Source organism: Labrus bergylta, chromosome 5, assembly GCF_963930695.1.
Source record: "Labrus bergylta chromosome 5, fLabBer1.1, whole genome shotgun sequence".
Lineage (NCBI taxonomy): Eukaryota > Metazoa > Chordata > Actinopteri > Labriformes > Labridae > Labrus > Labrus bergylta.
Window position 1 is genome coordinate 27,545,373 of NC_089199.1, and position 19,329 is coordinate 27,564,701.

General features: G+C 40.4%; 1 protein-coding gene across 1 annotated transcript in view; it reads left to right on the plus strand.

The window, feature by feature from the left end:
- Window positions 1-19,329, plus strand: part of fbln2 (fibulin 2) — a 72,944-nt gene that overhangs the window by 22,760 nt on the left and 30,855 nt on the right. The window contains exons 3-7 of the mRNA XM_020632746.3: window positions 8,694-8,817; window positions 10,089-10,218; window positions 11,201-11,387; window positions 16,387-16,596; window positions 18,750-18,866. Of these exons, the coding sequence (XP_020488402.2) occupies window positions 8,694-8,817; window positions 10,089-10,218; window positions 11,201-11,387; window positions 16,387-16,596; window positions 18,750-18,866 (768 nt within the window). The remainder of the gene's footprint in view (window positions 1-8,693; window positions 8,818-10,088; window positions 10,219-11,200; window positions 11,388-16,386; window positions 16,597-18,749; window positions 18,867-19,329) is intronic.

Consider the following 19,329-nt stretch of genomic DNA (forward strand, 5'->3'; position numbering starts at 1 on the left):
TAAAGACATTTTACTTCCAAGCTAAAGATGATGTAGAGCTTATTAACCGTAATGTGGATCCATGAGTTTGAGCTCCCCGCTGTTTCATGTGCCGAGGAAAACATCAGCCGACATTTCTCACCAGGCTGCTGGAAGCTGGGCCCAGGGTGCCGCCGCGGACAGGCTGCTGTTGACGGGCGTCTGGGGCTGATGGATTGCCAGACATGAAAAAGGGCCGAGTGTTGGGAGGGAGGCCGGATGGGCACGCATGGGCAAAACAGGAGATTAGAAATTCTAGGCAGAGAGGAATAACTGTTGAGAAGAACAACAAAATCCACTCCATTGTTTCGATGCAGAGAGTGATTTGGACGTTCTGTATCATTGGCTTTTGCCCGAGAGGAAGGCAGAGTGTGAGAAAAAAGAGAGGGCGGTGCTGTACTGTATCAGCCTTTTTTTTTCTGTTGAAGTGAAACCATGTATTTCAGGGACAGCACTGACTCAGTGTAAGAACACTCTTTGCAAGCCTACAGTCCATTATATTCCCATCTGCTTTCCAGATTAGACCCTGGGGGGCTGAGTGAGAAGCAGGGCAGAGAAGAGACGGATTGATACTTGCATACTTTATTCCTGCAGTCATGTTTGACTCTTGTTGAGATGCTGGAAAATTCTAAATAATCCTTGGACTGACCCTTAAAAAGTATGACTAAAAACCCATCACTTTGTCCTGATGACATTGTAGAGTTTTACAAAAAACTAAACCTGAGAGAACAACACAGTGATTGAACATATTGAAAAGCTATTTTTACAGGAAGTGGCTATTTTGAAACAGACTCAGTAGTGTCGTCTTGTGTAAAAATACACCTTTCTTTAAAGGCTGTCAGTCTGTCTATTTGAAATGTTTCCATTGGGTAAGACTCCTGGATGTCTTCCAACCTTATGACACAAATACCTTAGTTTTAGTAAGTGAAATCCACATCCTGTGAAGGGACAGAAACACATCCTGCATTATTCATGGAGATTAAGTAATGTATCATATACAATGATAATATTTGTTATTTGACAATGGTCAATATAGTTATCTGCAATCAGACATTTCACAAGTGCATAAAGACAAACCCAGACGTGAGAAGAAGGTCTGAAGCTGGAGTTTGTCTGTGTAATAAGTTGCATTTTTGCAGCTGAGAGGTATAGCAAGATGTTTCCTAATTGCTAGATTGACAGTTCGATCCATGGCTCCTGCAGTCCACATGTTTAAGTGTCCTTGGAATTTGTGTGACTGTGATTAGATCAGTAATGATGTGTAGCCAGACACTTTGCACAGCAGCCGCTGCAATCAGTGAATAGATGACATGGAGTGTAAACTATTTTGAATAAAAATTAGAAAATCCCTGTAAGTGTTAGGGGGTGTAAATCTTTCAACATCTCACAATTTATTAAATACCTGTCATGGAAAAAATACTGCTCCATGGAAAGTACAGGCACAGTCATACATTACTAATGCTGGGAGCTAGCTGATGCTAGCAGAACAGCTGACTGGCCTGGACCGACACTCCCCTTGCTGCATCAGTGAACCAAGGAAGATGGAAAGGGTGTATGGACAAAATTGCTAGCAGCAGGTTTGCCGCAATCAAACTGGCTGCTGGGGAAACTTTACTCAGCGTGAAGGAAAGTATGTTTTGAAAAATTGCTTTTGAATTGATTCAGAAATGTAGGAATTAAAAATGTAATTTCCGACGTAAGTCCATTTTTCTCCACACCCCTACAATTTACAGTTTGCAGTCCATATCTGATTGCCTACAGCTTGAGCACAAGCAGAGCACACATTATAAGCACAGCCAGGGACTATTAAAGCATGAGAGCCAGCACAAGATCAGAACCAATAAATTGATAAATTATGCCCTATAGTAGCCTCGACCTGCTTTTGATGTGTTTGCTGCAGGAAGGCCACTTTCCAACCTGCTTAAGATTTAGTGCTTTGATGCAAAATAAACCCATTTTGTTCATTTGAGAATTTTATCTCAGAGATCATTAAATTTTACAAACTTCTCACTCTATTGTCTGTATACTTTGAAGTTACAAATATATGTTAATACTTTTGGAAAACCTCATAACATAGTTTCGAATGAATGTACTGTAGCTGACTTACTTAACTTAACCATTAAGCTTTGATTACATACATTGCTATGTCTGTGGTTTTGTAGCCTGTAATGTACTGTTGAAAGATGCACAGATACAAATCTGGGCCTTGCTGGAGGCAATAATGGCTTCTTTTTTCCACAAGTCAAGCCATAACACGATGTTTGTTGGTAAGCCAAAATGAAACACAAGACAGACACTATATCACTACATGAGACAAGTGTTATTCCACAGACTCCCACAGAGTACAGGGTATACTGTATGTATGACGTAGATGGTGGTTGGATACAGTGCTGAAATCTGTATTTTTCTATATTTGTCACATATCTGACAGGAATTGGAGACATTCCTTCCATTTCCAGAACTCATTTCCTTTATGGCTATACATGTCCAAAATGATTAAAGTCAGAATACATTTTTCTTTAAACCCTCAATATTGAAGAATGTCCTGCCTTAATGCAGCATTATACGCAGTCTATAATTCTGACAGTCTCCTCATATTGCTGTGGAGAAGGAGTTAGTCAGTTCCACTCTGCTGGTTTATTTGTGTATGGAAGCATATTGATTAATGACCGTCACTATGTCTTTCAAGGCGAGGAAAGCTTGTGACTGTTGCAGAGTGGTGGGAGTGGGAGGCAGTTAGCATCCTCACATTGTTCTAAGCCATTACCCACTCTGGCCCGCTTGTATTATTAAATTGTAAAAACGACACTCCCAAAATGCCTCCAGTGCCCCGTCAGTCCATTCATACTGACTGCACAAATAAACACATCGAAAAAAAAAAGCACTCAGAGGCGGGAAAATGAGAGTCAGTCTTTTTTTTTTTTTTTTTTTCCGTTGAAGGTCTGTGAGAGTTCAACAGGAACGAACGCTTTTCTCCTCAAAAGTAGTGGATGCACTGCTTTTTATGTGTTTTGCTGTTTTCAGGGTTTGGAGAAAATTTGATTAAAAGCATATTTATACCAATAATTTTCAACTGTCACTCCTTTCTACTTTTTTTTGGCTAAATGTGGTTTATGTGGTTAGCAGCTTCATTTTTTTTGTACATTTTAAATAAAATCTTTTCCCCCCTGAAAGGTACGTCCCATAGCATAAGAGAACCTCATATTTACACTAATTTGCATACCTGATATTTTTATTATAGATTCAATTATTTGGATCTATTTTACTTTAATTTAGCATAATAAAAAAGAAAACAAAAATGTGAATAATAAAATTAACAATAAACTGAATAAACTACTTTTGATTGTGAAAACTCTCGTGATATCGGACGTGATAAGAGATGTTCCCAGCCGACTTCTATAATAATCGGTTGAATAGAAATGTTGATTCCGTTAATAACTGACTAGTTTAAAGGTAAGAAAACAGTTCAAATTGAGCAAAGTTTATTCAAAATTGTCAGCTGGTAAATGACGACATTTTGTTTGCCGAGTGTGGCTAACGTTAGCATTGCTAGCACAGCTAGCCTTCTGGCCTCCCTGCAATTTATCAGCCTCAAGCCTGTGTTAAACAGGATTAAGCATGGCTTTGGTCAATATATATTTTTATTTCCATGTTCTAGATCAAAACACTACCAAACCGTGCTGCTCCTATGAGATGCTTTTCTTTCACTGTGCTTGTTTACATCTGTGTAGTAGAGCGAGGAGAACTGGACCATTAACCAGAGCTGCAGCTCGTCTATGGCTAAAACTACGGCTAGTTGTTGGCAGCATAACACAACATTTGATTGCCATCGAAGGCCAAAATATTACTGACTAGTTATTCTACAGCTGACTAGAGAGATTGAAGGCATTTAAAAGTTTAGTCTACCAAACACACATAACCCTAGACATGATTCTGCAGTTTGCTTGAACACACCATATTGCTCTTTTGTTTTGGTTTAAATCAGAACTACCTTTCTGTTGAACTTCAGTCACTTAAATCAACTTTTTTCATTTAGCAGAAAACTGATTTTAAAAAAGAGGCTCTAAAAATCCATTATGCACTACATGCCAAAATCAAACTGTAGTGGACAAACTATGCAGCGTTTTAGCAAAAAACAATTGACTACATTAGCAGCTAGAGTGAAAGTTTTTTGTCTCCAGAGTTGGATCTCTGTTTGAGACCAAAAACACAGATGAAAAAAGGGTGAATTGTTGCCTTATAGTCATCAGTCGGATAAAACCTAACTTCAAAAACAGGCTAATCTGTGGCTGATTTAATCATTGTTTTCTGACAATTCTCCATACTAACTTTATGTATTGTCTTTGCAGATCATTCAGTCGGCTCCATTTGTTCAAACATTCATGCTGTATAAATCTTAAGTTCTTTAAATATTTGAAGAATTTCTTGAGAATCTTTTAAAACCTGTACCTGCCTCTGTTCAAAACTAGGTTGATGATGCTAGAAATCCAGTTCTAGCTAATGGAGCTAACAATCAGTGAAGCTGAGGGTGACTGTGGAGTAAAATGAAAAATATTTCAGTGGTAGTAAATCACTACAAGCAACTCCTTTTGCATTACACATGTGCAAAAAGTTACCAGAAATTAAATGTACACTGTAAATATGTTCTTCTTTTCAGAAATAGCACTACTACTGTAGTTTTTCCAAGTCAGATTAAGTTGACGCTTCATCAAATTCATGAATTGGCTGATACATCTGGACAGCCTTATGTCAGCATGGCCTCTCAGAAAATAAATGTATGTTCACCTCATTAGCACCATGAGCATCCACACTACAGACACATTAGTGGCTGCAGCCATTAATCACATGACATGGTTGTTGGTGTCTGGATGTTGTCATAAACTCTCAGGCGGTGCAGATGTGCCTGACGCGTGTCTCTGTGTGCTGTGTTTGCCCAGACAGAGTAATGATGGGCGAGCAGTGTGAGGCCGCGCTAATCAGTCCGGATGAACCCCATGGGAGCTCCTTAAGTGGACGGATGTGTCTTACTTTTGGTCTATCTGCTTTATAACAGGCCAGATTGGAGGAGAGGCAGTGCTGCCATGCTGGACACCATGTGGACTCTGTCAACAACAGCAATTTACAAACCAGTGGTTTTCTGAGCTATAAATATATCTGCTTGTTCCCATTGTTTCTTGGGGGATTAGTAGGAAACTCCTGTGAGTGTTAAGCTTGACCTGAACCTCCGGCTGGACCGCATGTTTGACCAGTGAGAAATTACAGTGCCTGGAGCTGCTGTGAAATCTTGAATCTGACTTAAATACAGTCCCAACGTTCATTTTTCACTGTACATTATCAGACTTAGGGTTCTGGTTGTGTTCCTTTTGTATTTACTCATCTATCCTCAGGGCTACTGTTGAAATGAAATGCAACACACATCCAACCTTACCTTGTTCCTCGATGGGATAGATTTCACACTTTGGGGCGGCAGTACAGTAGCTAAGTCTGGAGGAACTTGGGTTGGGAACCTGAGGGTCGCAAGTTCAAGTCCCTGGTGCGGACCAAAATATGGATGTTGGTCTGGTTGCTGGAGAGGTGCCAGGTCACTTCCCCCTGTGCAGCCAAAGGTGCCCTTGTGCAAGGCACTGAACCCCAAACAAATCTGGCGCTTGCTCCATTAATGCCCACAGGTCCTGATTGAGCATGTATGTATTTCGGGCCTATGTGTATGAGTAGCATGTCTCTAAATAACAGAGTGTAAACCAGAATATCCCCTCAGGGATTAATAAAGTATGTTAAAAAAAACATTGTTACGTCATTTTCAGATATTCAAGTGTTTGAGAAGAAAGCACTTTTAAAGTCCGCTCTGTATGAGGCCATGAGTTTTACTTACTGAAACATCTTTGTTTTGGGAGTAAAATGAGAAGCTGCTTTTACTTCCAAGCGTCTTCTTCTCTTAACTTGACCCTATTTTTTCTGAAGACAGTGCGAAATGAATAATGCAGAGGCAAGCCTTAGCTTTAAATGCTGTTTAGTGATCTTTAAAGGAGCAGAGAGTGAGATGAAGTTGAATGCAGCGAAGTGAAGAAAAGAAGTTTGGAATGGAAGCTCAAAGCGATGCTATTTCAGGCATTCTGGGCTCCAAAGTTCTTATTTGGCTGAATAAAAAACTGTGCAGTATGGGATTAGCATAGCTCTCACTTATTATACACGCAACGAATACAATGGATTTTCGTTTGAGGAAATGGTGCATGCTGGGAACTTCTAAATCTGATCCCATTGCTTTACTCTGTAGCTGTTTGAAATTACAGTTTCAACTGGAGCTCTGCTATGAATCTGCATCTGAACAGAATGAGAGTCATTGACGTTTTTTTGTGTTTTTTTTAAATATGTTTGTTTCTTGTCCTAAAAAGCAAAAAAAAAAGGTTTATGAGTTGAAAACAAAAGGCCTTTGTTAATGGCTTTTTTCTTTAAAGGGCACGGAGAGAAGTTTGGCATGTGTGTGCGTGTGTGTACTCTAAGCTGTGTAAGCTATTAAGTGTGTATGAGCAGCAGGGTGAGACGGCTTTTGGTCTGACGTGGAGGCGATGGGGAGGCTGACGAGCTCCTGGTGCTCTTTTAGTGCCAGGCGGCAGCAGCAGCAGCAGCAGCAGCATCAGCAGCTGCCTCACAGTGTGTTCCCCCACACAGACTGAGCGCCACGCAGAGCAGCTGGGGGGGGGGGGGGGGTTCTATTCAGTCTCTGTGGGACCCCCAGTGTGGCTGAGAAAGACAGTGATCACTGTGACGGCTGCCTCGTCAGCAGCCTCATGACGTAGATGAGGTTTAATCGGAAGCGCAAAAAAAATGGCTCAGATTTTTGGATCATACCGCAACAAAATCCTGTGGTTTAGAAATATGAAAGGCATTCATTCAATCATAGGGATTTAATTGATCCTGGTTTTACACATGTTTCATGGATTTTTTTTCCCTCCAGTTAATGACATTGAAACATTGACAGTTTCCCTCTGCAGAAGTGGAAGGTTTAAAATAAGGAGCCAGAACTGGAATTTAATTTAGCTGTTTCCTTACTGAATGATTTAACTGGTGTGTTAATAATGACGACTGATTGAATTTACAGAAACATCCATAAAGATATCCGAAGTAACCTGTTAGTTTCAAAGTGATGCTTGGTGATCTGATTTGAATAACTTAATGGAACTATGGTTGTTTTCATTTTTCATTTGAAGAAAAACAACTTTCTTTCTTTGTTGCCTTTGTTTCTTCTTTTTTGATCGATAACACTTGTGTTCTTGAACTCAGTAGCAAGCCAATCTCTGAGACATTTTGACAGTTCTGTTGGTCTCTGAAGGATCAGGAGTTTTAATATTGCAGTTATGTTCCAATGATATTTCTTTTTCAGCTGTCTGCAAAATGTAAACATCAGTTCATCCTTGTCATCTGTTCTATTTTCATAGTTTCCAAAGTTTCTGTGATGGAGCTTCTTTGGGTTACACGGTGGCATTAAAGGAGCAATAAGTTACACTGACACCTAGCGTTTAAAATGGGTACTGCAGCCCAAATTAAAACATTGCAGATACCTGTCTACTCATCGCTGTAACACCTGTTGGTTTGACCTGATAACTGGTTTCATATCTGGGAAACTGAGGGGCATCCAAAACAGCTGTGTGGGGGGGATGCCTCTTAAACTGCCTACCTTCCCTGGTCAAAACAAATCCCAACCATTCAGGACCAGAATCTAAACTTAGAAGGAGGACATACTGGCTGCTGCATTGTAGTCCGAGAAGCCAGCAAATCAACATAGCATGTTTCCTTAATGTCTGATGATGTAGTAAGGTTATTTTTATAATTCAATTCTGAAGATAGCTTATATATTGGACCTTTAAGGTTAGTTTTCGACTTAAAAAAGGATGTAATTGTCTCTTTTGGCACTGGTGGTGAGGAAACAAGATGTTTGACTGAAGAATCACCAAGTGTAATGAAATTCAAAGACGACTCTTCTAAACTTTGTGCTTTAAGGCAAATGTGGGTATGCTATAAAAAGATGACAAAGTATAGCTGCCTAACTCAGGCATGTTTTGTTAGTTATTATGAGCATGTTAGCTTGCAGTTAGCTTTCAGCTCCTCTTCTCATGAAACCAACCTTAATTGAAACCAGATGCTTTCTGACTCATTGTTAATCTTAAGCATCAGTAGTTCAAGTTATCCAATGTCTGTGCACAATTTGAATGAGACTTTCCTAAACCCTCCACACCCAAAATCTGTCCTTCCAATTTACTGCTTAATTGGGGCTTTGGCCAAACTATTAGTAGATGTCAGTATCAATATGTCACACTTCTTGTTGGTACCCATATCTGCTATTCTACTTATTTACTTACTTGAACTGTAACTCTCCCCAGACCTGAGTGAAAAAAGTTTCCAATCATTAAACAGGCTACTGTATTCTGGTGACGTGACTTTATTCAGCTGTAGAAATGTTAAAGGCGCCTTTGAGGCCTTCTGCAGTCTACCATATGTTTCAGTCATATGTTTCTGTCAGATTGCTGACAGTGTTCACTGCACTCTTCAGGCTTCTGTCTGCAGTCTAGCTGTGCAGGCTCAAAGGATTTACTGCAGAACCTTTTTTTTATTTTTGTTTTATTCCATCACTCTTGCATGTGATGATGTATGCATACCTGCATGTCTCTGTGCTGCAGGTCCAGGTGTCTCTGCTGAAGACCTGCTGCAGAGCTGCTGTGCTGCAGGCCAGAGATGGGCCTCAGAAAATCACCACTGCAACAACATGCCAATTCTGAACAACGATAAGCAATCCCTGTGCAGGTAAGTGAAAGAAAAAACAAACATCTATCACAGGCTTTATAATAACTTTTGTGGATGGGGCCAAACAAATCACAATTTCAGTTGTAAGGAGAAGCCCTTAGTGTTTTAACTGAACTACAGCTTAAAATTACTTTTGATTAAGTTGCAATCAAATAGTGTCTCTAGTGTTTAAGGTTCAGTAAATTCATACAGTATGTTAGGTTTCTTTAAAGTTTAGGATACATTTTTAAAGAGCACTCGTACCATTTTGGAGACATCTGGATATGGCTTTTCATTTGTTTAGAAAGTTTAAATTCTTCCCACTTCAGTCAAATCAAAGGCTTTAGATCATACTCCCAACACAACATGTGCTCAACATATCCACATGGGACCATTAATGTTTCACTTTTGTTTGCTGCGGAATAACATAAACTTGTTGATTAGGCCATTAAGAAAACTGTCTTAGTTTGGCTCCAGATCTGGAGTTCAATAAACCAGGCTGCCTTGTCTGACTACAAATCCCTCCAGTGATCCACCGTTTTGTGTGCACTATTTCCTCAACCATAGCCCTAATATAAAAAGTGGTCAACGTGAAGTAATGCCGTAATATCGTATTTTTTAAGGCCAACAAAATAGGTTTAAGACTGTGGTCTACTTAAGAGTTAAGTTAATAATAAATCAATTAGGATGTAGGATAAAAATATAATAATGTGTGGCCAACGTAAACTGAATAAAACATGGACGTCATCTCAGTGATGTCACTGTCATGGTTTCTGAAGAGACATTATGGAACATAACAAAGGCAAATAATATTATCTCAACTCAGCTTATGATGAATCTAGAAGCAGAAACAAGGTGGAGCTGAAGCAGGCCATAGCCTCCTGGGAATAAAACTATTTGCTCAACTGTCAGTCAACTCAGCCTGCCTCTAATTGTGTAAATGTCATCCCTCATTTAGTTTTTACCAACAAAGAAAATAGCTGTTCATAATGCCGTTTTAAAAAAAACCAAAAAAAAAACCAGGACTTTTAACACGAGGCTTTATCATCCGGTGTCAAGTGGACACTCAATGAAATGTAATCCACATTGTCTCCATTTGTCATTACTGAAAGTCACCACTTGGTAGCCACTCTACTCTCAAAATATGAAGTCCAAAATGAAGAAATCAAGCTTCAAAAGAGATGTCACCTTGGCTGCATCCAATGTTTATAGACGGTCTAAGGTCTAATCCTGATTTTCATTTATTGTGGTGTATAATAATTTAAGTCTCTTTGCGTGTGTGTGTGTGTCAGTGTTGCAGAGAAGCAGTGCTGCCTCAGCTCTGTGAGAGAGAGCCGCTGTGAAATCGGCGTGATGTCAGCCAGAGGAGGTGACACATGTGAAGTGAATGAGGAGGAGCAGTGCACAGATGACACCTATCAGGTACATTACTCTCTCACCACCATGACGTCTACACTGCAGGGTTGTTTTCATGTCATCCACTGACAATTTTCTTTATTTGAAAGAACTCAGGGAAGGGTGCGTGCTAGGACACAACAAAGAAGAAGACGGTTGAGTCATGACTAGAAGACATGATGTCATGAGTGTATGGTGCTCACATTTTCGAGACAAAGGGTTCTTCATATAAACAAAGTCTGAATTGATTACAGGTTATTACGTCTTCCTCTTTCATGACAAAGTCAGGTAGGGTAACACTTACGTTTACGAATAGTTAAAGACAACAAAAGCAGACTAAGCAAGGTCAGACTGATGGCCGTGGTCAGTGGGAATCCTGAACATGATGAACCTGGAATGTGCCAATGTATTTTTTTATTTGACACAGTTTAAACATTGATTGTACGTTGGCTTGGCACGCCTGAGCACTTAATTTCAGATGTGGATGCCAGCAGAGAGGCTGTTTTAAAGTCCAGGCAGCTTATTTGTGTATGTTGGCAAAGCGAGTTGAGATACATTTGTAAAGAACTGCCAAGGTCTTCCACTTCTGTTTGCATCCAGCAGACATGTGAATACTTCCATATGGAAACGAGAATCATGCCTCAGCTCAGGAGATTATTTCTCAAAGAGGAAACCCGGTGGTTTGGCCCTCGAGCAAGCTGCTCATGTGTTGAGGCAGCTGAGCCAAACCGTTGTGCCAGATCACTGTTTTAGTTGAGAAAAAAAAAAAAAAAGGGGTGAAGGTCTGGTTTTCTTTCTGTGACATGTGTTTCAGGTTGAGGCGGCAGCTGAAATCCTTTGCAGTGTATTCACTTGCCTGTTGAGCTCTTCTGTCTCCTCCTCCTCTGCTGTTTACTAAACAGGCCTCAAAGTGGAGAGCAATAAAGAGAGGAGGTGATGAGAGATGTGAAGGGCACACCGGTGACACACTCGACATTAATAAGCACTGCTGTTGTGTGTGGATTGGCAGGTGTGCTGCAGCTGCTGTGCCCTCGGTTTAAGGCTTCGCGCTGAAGGGCGGGGCTGCGACGCGCACCAGTACCTGGGCTACCCGTGTGGTCACGTATTCCTCACCTGCTGCGAGGAGGGGGAAAGTTCGCTCCAGATCCAGCTGAGGAGAAAGCAGATGCCCAGACCCACTGCTTTGCCTAGAAAAGGTACAGAGCACAGCAAGGTGTCACTGACATGAGAGCTTTCCACATGGGATACACATTCATCATGTACATGGATGGAGGCAGGACTAACAGTTATAAACACTCCTTTAGAGCTAGAGCTGCTTTACTAAAAAAAAAAAAACAGAGCTAAGACTGGAAGTAGTCTAGCACATTTTAAAAAGAAGCCCTGGGAGACCAGTGAAAGAAAGTACACTGATCCATTTTCTAACAGTTTTAATTGTTATTTTTTTCTATGTAAATGACTAGAGAACACATTTTTTCAAGCTGATATTAATACATGAACACTGGAGGGAAAAAAACTCATGTCAAGACTGAGAAAATGTCCATGTTTTTTAAGTAGGTATGCATGTGTGTGTATGTATGCATGCATGTAGTGCATTGATTGCTTGCGATCGATTCTGCACTTTCTCGTCTTATTATTCCTTTACGAGCCTAAATTAGTGTTGAAAATATTTCTATCTTGAAATCATGCAACATGGTGTCCAATGTCAATAAACCAGCTCTGCTGGAACCTGCTCTGCTGGAAAGAAAATCATTAACCATGTTTTTCCTAAAGTCTATCTCAAAATATCTTACTGCGACTGGCATTTATTCAATTTTATACAGATGTAAATAGCTTCTCCATTTTCTTAATGCATTTCACACAAATAAAATACATTTTGAGAATACTTTCACTTCTTAGTGTCAATGCAACAAAAACCAAACTCCTGTGTGACCAGTGTAATTAGTGTGTGGATGGGACAAAACACAAGGGATTAACTGTAATCTAGATGTATTAGTCTACCACTGCATTAAAGGGGGGATACTTTAGCAAAGCTGTCCGACTTAGAGGGTCTTAAAAGGATGATGATTTTGATACTGGTTCCAAAGAACGCCTTTTTATCCTTCAGCAAGTGGTTAACTTTGCACAAAGTATATTGCTGACTCTTCCTCCTTAGCTGCTCCATCGACAAAACATTTTCCATGAACCAGATTGCACAAACTTTGCACACTGTAGTCGTATTATGGAATTGTCCTGGTGTGAGCCATCAATATTTTTGTCCTTATTGAAGTGTGTGTCAGAGGTGGAGTATGGGTTGAGTTTGATCTTCTGAAAAGACAGCTGCTCTCAGTTGATTGGTCAGCAGTCATGTTACCTTTCAGAGTAATGGGAAAAGAAGTATGCAAGCTGGGGATGAATCAGGAACAGATGGAAGCTCAGGCTGTTGTCTCTCTACTCGTGCCAGCAAACTTTCCATCCATCTCCGATCCATCAAGAAACCTAATGCCTGTGACATTTACGTCAATGTGTGATCAAGAAGCTGAGGTTCAGGATATACCTGCTCCAATACCTATTGGTATCTCCTTACCTCTGCAGTGGAGCAGTTTGACTTTTTCTTCTGTTCTCTTCTGTTCTCTGAATATGACCTTATATGTATCCTGTTTGCAGCTGTGCGCTTCGTGAGCAGGGATTTGCATGTTTTTCATCAATGACATCAGAATTGTAATGGTTGAAATAAGACTTAATAAGAAGAAGTATTTGTGAGCGTGTTTGTCTGTCTGTACTCTCCTGTGCAATTAGAACATTTAATCCCTCTTTGAGAAAGCACAAGGTCTTAAATCAAGCTTTTAACCTTTCTGAAAAAGTATTTTATGTGGAATTCAAAGGACTTTTATTCAGTTTTTTAGTTACCATATTGGAACCAGACATGCATCATAATGAGTTGAAGCTCATTATTAGTCAGCCTTCACGGTTTTACTTTAATAAGAACAGTTGTATCATAGTTTGATGGTGAGTTAAAGTCATACTTCTCACCACCTCATGCAGCCTGTTATTTCATTCTCAACATCAGAAGAACTCCTCCGAATCCTAAATTTTAATACGCTCTGTTCTAACCATCAACTGAAGCTCATTTCCTTCGGCTTTAAAGGGATATGTGAATGATGTCATTCTGAAGTGGGAATCAATTAACCTGCTGAAAGCTGTGGACGGCTTAGGAGCAGCGAAAAAAACAGTCTCTCTTCCACACACACACACACACACTCTCTCTCTCTCTCTCTCTCTCTGTTTCTCATTCAGGATGCATGAAGGATGCCTTTACTTTGTGAGTGTTTTATGGATGAAAATAAGGATGAGATGCACTGTAATTATTTCCTTGGGGGATATGTTTTCATTCTTATGACTCACCGCCTTTTAATTAAAACAGGAAAAAATGTAATCGCCTTGCTCCTCTGAATTTAAACCGCAGGTAATGACTGTGAGAAATATTTACTTGAAACCCCGCAACTGGAGCCATTGCTGCTACAAACCAGCAGCATTATAGTGGGAAAAAAAAAGGGATTCCCATGACTGTGAAGCTATAACTACTTTGTGAAAGAACTTTCTTTGTGTTCCTTATTCTGCTTTAAGGTTCTTGCTTATGTTGGACAGACTCTGTAGAGTTTAACCAGCTTAAACCATTCATTTGTCTGACATGTTTAGCAGAATGTCTCCCTGACCAGTTGTCATTTGACCTTTTAGTTTTATTTAAACTAATTTAACAGCATGTTATACGTCGAAAGAGAGTGGTGTCTGTAAGGGGGCATTCACACCTGAGCTGTTTGGTCCATTTGTTTGTTTGGTTTGGGGTGGTGTGAATGTTCAAACGAACTCAGGTGCGGGCCAAAGAACCAAACTCTGGTCCGCTTGAAAACAGGGGTCTTGGTTCGCCCCCAAGTGCACCGGAGTTTGGTTCATCCTAGGTGAGAACGCAGTCTTTTCCAAAGAAGGGAAGTCAACCACAAAGCAGTGCATTGTGTGTTGAAAGTACCCAGATTTTACAGAATAAACAGCAAATGTCAAATAGGTTTGCCAAGCATGGCTAATGTTAGCATTGCTAACAACACCAGCCCTCTTTGCAGGTTAACATCCACACGACTGTGCTCAATGTGGTTACACATTGAGCACAGTCGATAACCAGTTTAACCTGACACAGTCGAAATGTTACTTTATCTCCATTTTATTGATCATAATACCGCCAAAGTGCGCAGAACGACAGGAAGCCATTATTCCACTGCCCTGCTGTTTACTTTGAGGTCGTAGTGCAGCATTAGGCTGGATGGCAGTAACCACTGTCCGGAGCTATGGACCTAACCAGTGGCTGATGGATATGGTACACAACGTTAGACAGGCTTTCAAGTGCAATGTCAAAGCAAACCGAACCAAATGAAAAATGCCACAATATTACATCTTCACCCCAGAATCCCACCGAGTCCAGAGAACTTCATATGCTCTATACATCCATAGAGCCAGCAAACACATCCTTTCTTTTCTTTCACTGTATGAATATTAAGAGAACAAATGTTGACAGTGCTTGCTCTGTTGAAAACTTCTCTCCCATGTGGTGTTTTTCTCAGACAATGATTCCCTCATGGACCACAGTTCAGGGAGTCACCCAAAGTTTTACTTTTTTCAACACATTTTGTTTTGCAGTCTTGAATTAGACTGTGCTGTTAGATTTATAAAAATGCCATGTAAATCACACTAATTGTACTGTCCCTATCCCACTAGATGCATAACTTTCTTTTTTTAACTTGTGTATAGTATAATCAATCATTCAGTTAGTATTTTTGTTCATGCATTCCCCACTCACAGTTAACATGAACAGTGGGAAGTTTACCGTGAGCATTTCACACAAATGTCTCAAACAGCTGGTCTTTAATTGAACACAAAGCAAACAAATGCAGTCATCGTTTGTAACCCATGACCTATAATGACTAATGATTTTCATGGCGTATTTTGTTAGTTGTAGCTAGCTAGCTAACATTACTTGGAAATCTATACAATGGTCCTGGACCTTCTATACAAGTAGGGGGGTCTCCATGGAAAAACGTCTAATCTAGTCCACCCTGTTGAAAAACGTTTGAGGCAGAGGCTGAAATTAGGTTTCTATAGACACCAGTATAAGATTTTTTTAAAAAGGAGGTTTTAAAGCTATATGTCTTGCAACGCTACTCAAAAGGTGTCTCTCAATCAAAACAATACCAAAGATGACATTGAGGCTGGAGGGGAATCATGGGAGTGATTCTCTCTGCTACTCCCCCCCTGACCCCCTGATTAAAAAACGAACTCCGTGTTGACCATAGTCAATACGAACTAGTGAAACCGACCTGAGAAAGAAAATATGTTTACCGACGATGTATCTGAGTAAAATTTACATGACGTTTTTATCACAGCAGCACATACAGTCACAGTACGGCTTTCGGTAGCAAGGTCCCGCTTCCTTATGCAGCGGTCTTCGACGTAACCTTTAAGGTGTTGCCCAATTTTTTCTTGGAGTGGCTTAGCTTTTTTAGTAGTCGGAGGACTACCAGGAGTAATGTTTGGGAACCACTGTCATAACACACCAGAGTTTACATCACACTCACTCACTCATGGTTACCATATAGGCCACCATTCTTAAAAGAAAAGCAAGACCAGTCACAGGTTGATTAAAATAAAGTGGAAGTGGAAAGCAACGCACAAGTTAAATAAATCATCTAGTGTACAGACTTGATGAAGTTGAACAGCTGTTACAGAGACAATGTTTAATGTGCACAAACAGAAGCAATGACCTAAAAACCCTCTTTTAGGTAAGTGGCTCATTTCATTCCCTCTTTGCTTAATACTTTCCCATCTTTACTCATTCTAATTGCTCTCCGGAAACACTTACCATTTCATTTCTGTGCACTTTACTCTCACATTAGTGTCCTGAGTTCATAAGAGTTCCTTTAATGCACTGCATGGGCCCCTGTCCTTTGCACTCGTTACTGTTGGTTTTTCTAATGATGGCAATTTAGGAATTGAAGTTTGGGATAAAAGCCTCACTTTAACACTGAGTGTAAATTAAATGGAGCAGCAGATGTTGTTTTGTGTCTTCAAGTCAGTTTTGTGAGGTAATTGTGAGGGATGAAGTATATAGGCAATCTGGTGCTGTATCTAATTTAAAGAACCCCTCTCATCCTTTCTCTCTTTCCCCTCCAGTCACTGACAGCAAGTTCCCCAAGGAAGCCTTCTCCATCAGTGCCACAGATGAAGCTGCCAACACGGTGGAGGAGCAGGAGGACGTGGATGAGTGTCAGCTCTACGCGGGCCAGCTGTGCCAGCACACATGCACCAACATCTGGGGCTCCTACCGCTGTGAATGTCATCAGGGCTACATCCTGCAGCAGGACGGACACTCCTGTGCACCAGGTACATTCACTCATTTAGCAAGGCTGTCTCTTAAAGGTGACATGTTATACTAATTTTCAACAAGTTAGAATACGTCTCAGAGCACCCCAAAACATGTTTTTGCAGTTTCTTGTTCTAAATCCACTCTGATCCTGTGTTTGATCATGCTTTTAAACGCCTCTATTTCAGCCCTGCTCAGAACAGGCTGTTTCTGTGTCTGTACCTTTAAATATGTAAATGAGCTGTGTCTGACCACGCCCCCTCTCTGGAAGGGCTTGGGGCTTTCTCGCCCCATGCCCTATTGTTTAAGGTGAGAAGGCAGACTCAAGAGGGCAGAACAAACACCTAGCTGTGGGAGTGTCACCCACCTGGAGGGGAGGGGTTACTGCCCTTTGTGATGTCATGAATTGAACATCTCCAAACTGCCTGTTTTCTGAAAAGTGGAGCCAGGGACACATATTAGTGATAGAAAAACATGGTGACTTGACCTTTAAATCATCTGGATTTGGATGTAAATTCCAGAACTTAGTAAGAAATAAATCAAGTGATTATAAAATGTAAAAGTTGAGGCAGCAGGGCCCCCACCTTATATCCTCATTCAACAATAACAGTGGATTCTACATTTTCATTGAGGACACTTGCTACCTACTCTCTAAAATCACGTTTGCCTTGTAAAGCATTGTGCTTCCAATGCCATGTTCTGTGATTTTAACACGTTTTCCCTAAATTATATTTAAGTATCTCATATTTAGAGTCATCATGAGCATTGGTTACATGAAACTGCTCAACGGAGAACAATATAACTTTTTACGCAGGAAGTACATGACTGCAAAACTGATCCCTTTTAGTGACATTGGTTGAGTGGCCCTTGAAGGACTTGTGTGTCCTGTAATCTTTAAATTAGCCTTCTGTTGAAAAGCTAATCTGTTAGCATGTGCACTGAAGGCTGTTGACCGTTTGCTTTGTTTCCTAGCTTTGATTATTGGAATTTTTCAATGGACTCAGTTCAGAAGCAGGGATAAATTACTGAAATGGACAAACACACACACACACTCTACACCAACACACACACATACACACACTCCAGGGTCAACTGCCTGTGTAACATCAAAACCTGGATGTCAACCAATTTCCTTAAGCTCAACGGCAATAAAACTGAGCTCATGGTTGAAGACCCCAAGGCGCCGCTTACGAAGGTTGGAGATTTCCTGTTGGAAGTAGAAAGGTGCTCCAATCCGCCCATCCTCTGAGGTCCACAACCCGGGCGTCATCCTAGACTCTGTCCTGATTCAAGGCTTGTCGTATCCGATTTATTTTCCAAAGAATCCTCAAGTGTGTGGTGTTACTTAATGAGTCATCTAGTGTGTGCTTTTACAGGCTATGATATAAAAAATATACCTCCTTAATGACAATGAAATACACCTTTTTTTTGAGGTTCAATTATTTTATAATCCATACTGATTCCACAACATTTTCAGTCCAAATCAGGCACACTAAATGACTGTTACTGTGAATGCATTTCTCTTCTGACCATCCAGCTATGACTCAGGTTTGGTGTGTTTTCCACTTCAGTGTTTGCAGCCTTCTGCACATGCTTTCAGATGCTTTTCATGCAGCCTCCTTTTTTGACCTTTTAGTAATGTGCTCTTATTTCAATTCAAATGTCTCATTGTGATTCAACGAGAGGGAGATGAGCAGTTAAACTTAAGTATTTTATGTCCATTATAAGCTTTAATTAAGGAATCTTATTTTTTTATTGTGCGTGCGTTTATGGTCATTTTACTACGACCACACTGTGGTTCAAAGCAACAACGGGTTTCATCATTATACATCGTGGCACTCAAGCTAAAGCCATTTAAACAGGCTCATCAAAATTCCCCCACAACCTCAAATGAATGATGATTTATTCAGAGACATTTCTCTGCTCCATAAAAGAGCGTAATGACAAAAACATCTAGCCACGAGTCAAATTATATTGTGTGTTTCGGAAATAGTTACACATGTAGGATATTTAATCTTTGACTCTGGTTGAATATATCGGTAACATGTTACTCAGCCTGCCTCCATTCATTCTGCATCCTCAGTATGAAGTCATTTCCATTTTGCGGGGGTTAACCCTTTGCTTTAAACACACACTCACAATTTCCCCTGGTATTTTTTTCCCCCATGTGCAGTGAGTCCTGATGAGGACAATAGAGTCAGAGAGGAGCCTGCTGTGGTCCCAACACAAAGTACAACAACCAGTACAACCACCACCAGCCCGCCACGTGCCCGCTTCAATCCTTGTGCAGGTAACTTCCAGCAACATTACACTCCAAGGCATGTAAGGCACCAACGTGTGCAGGATTCATGCCTAATGTTTAAATATGGTACGTAAATGTCCAAAAACCTCTATGATCTTAAATCATAAAGAATCTCTCAAGCCTTTCTTTCAAATATGTTATGTTGCGTTGCTACACAGCTGTGTTTAATACTTGATTATTATACTTTTAATCTGATGTAAAACATTCTAGAGAAATATTTCATTAAACCCGGAGCATAAAATCTTTTTTATTTTTCCTAATACTTTATTAATCCCTGAGGGAAATTCTTGAAGGTGGAGATATCTCAGCCTGTCTCAGCCTGTGGATTACTGTTAATGTCTCTCATATGTGTCTGTAAGCCCCTCCCCCCCCCCCCCCCCCCTCGCAGTGTACACGACTTTGAATGGTGAAATGTGAAAATGATCAATGCAAATTGACCTCATTTGAAACA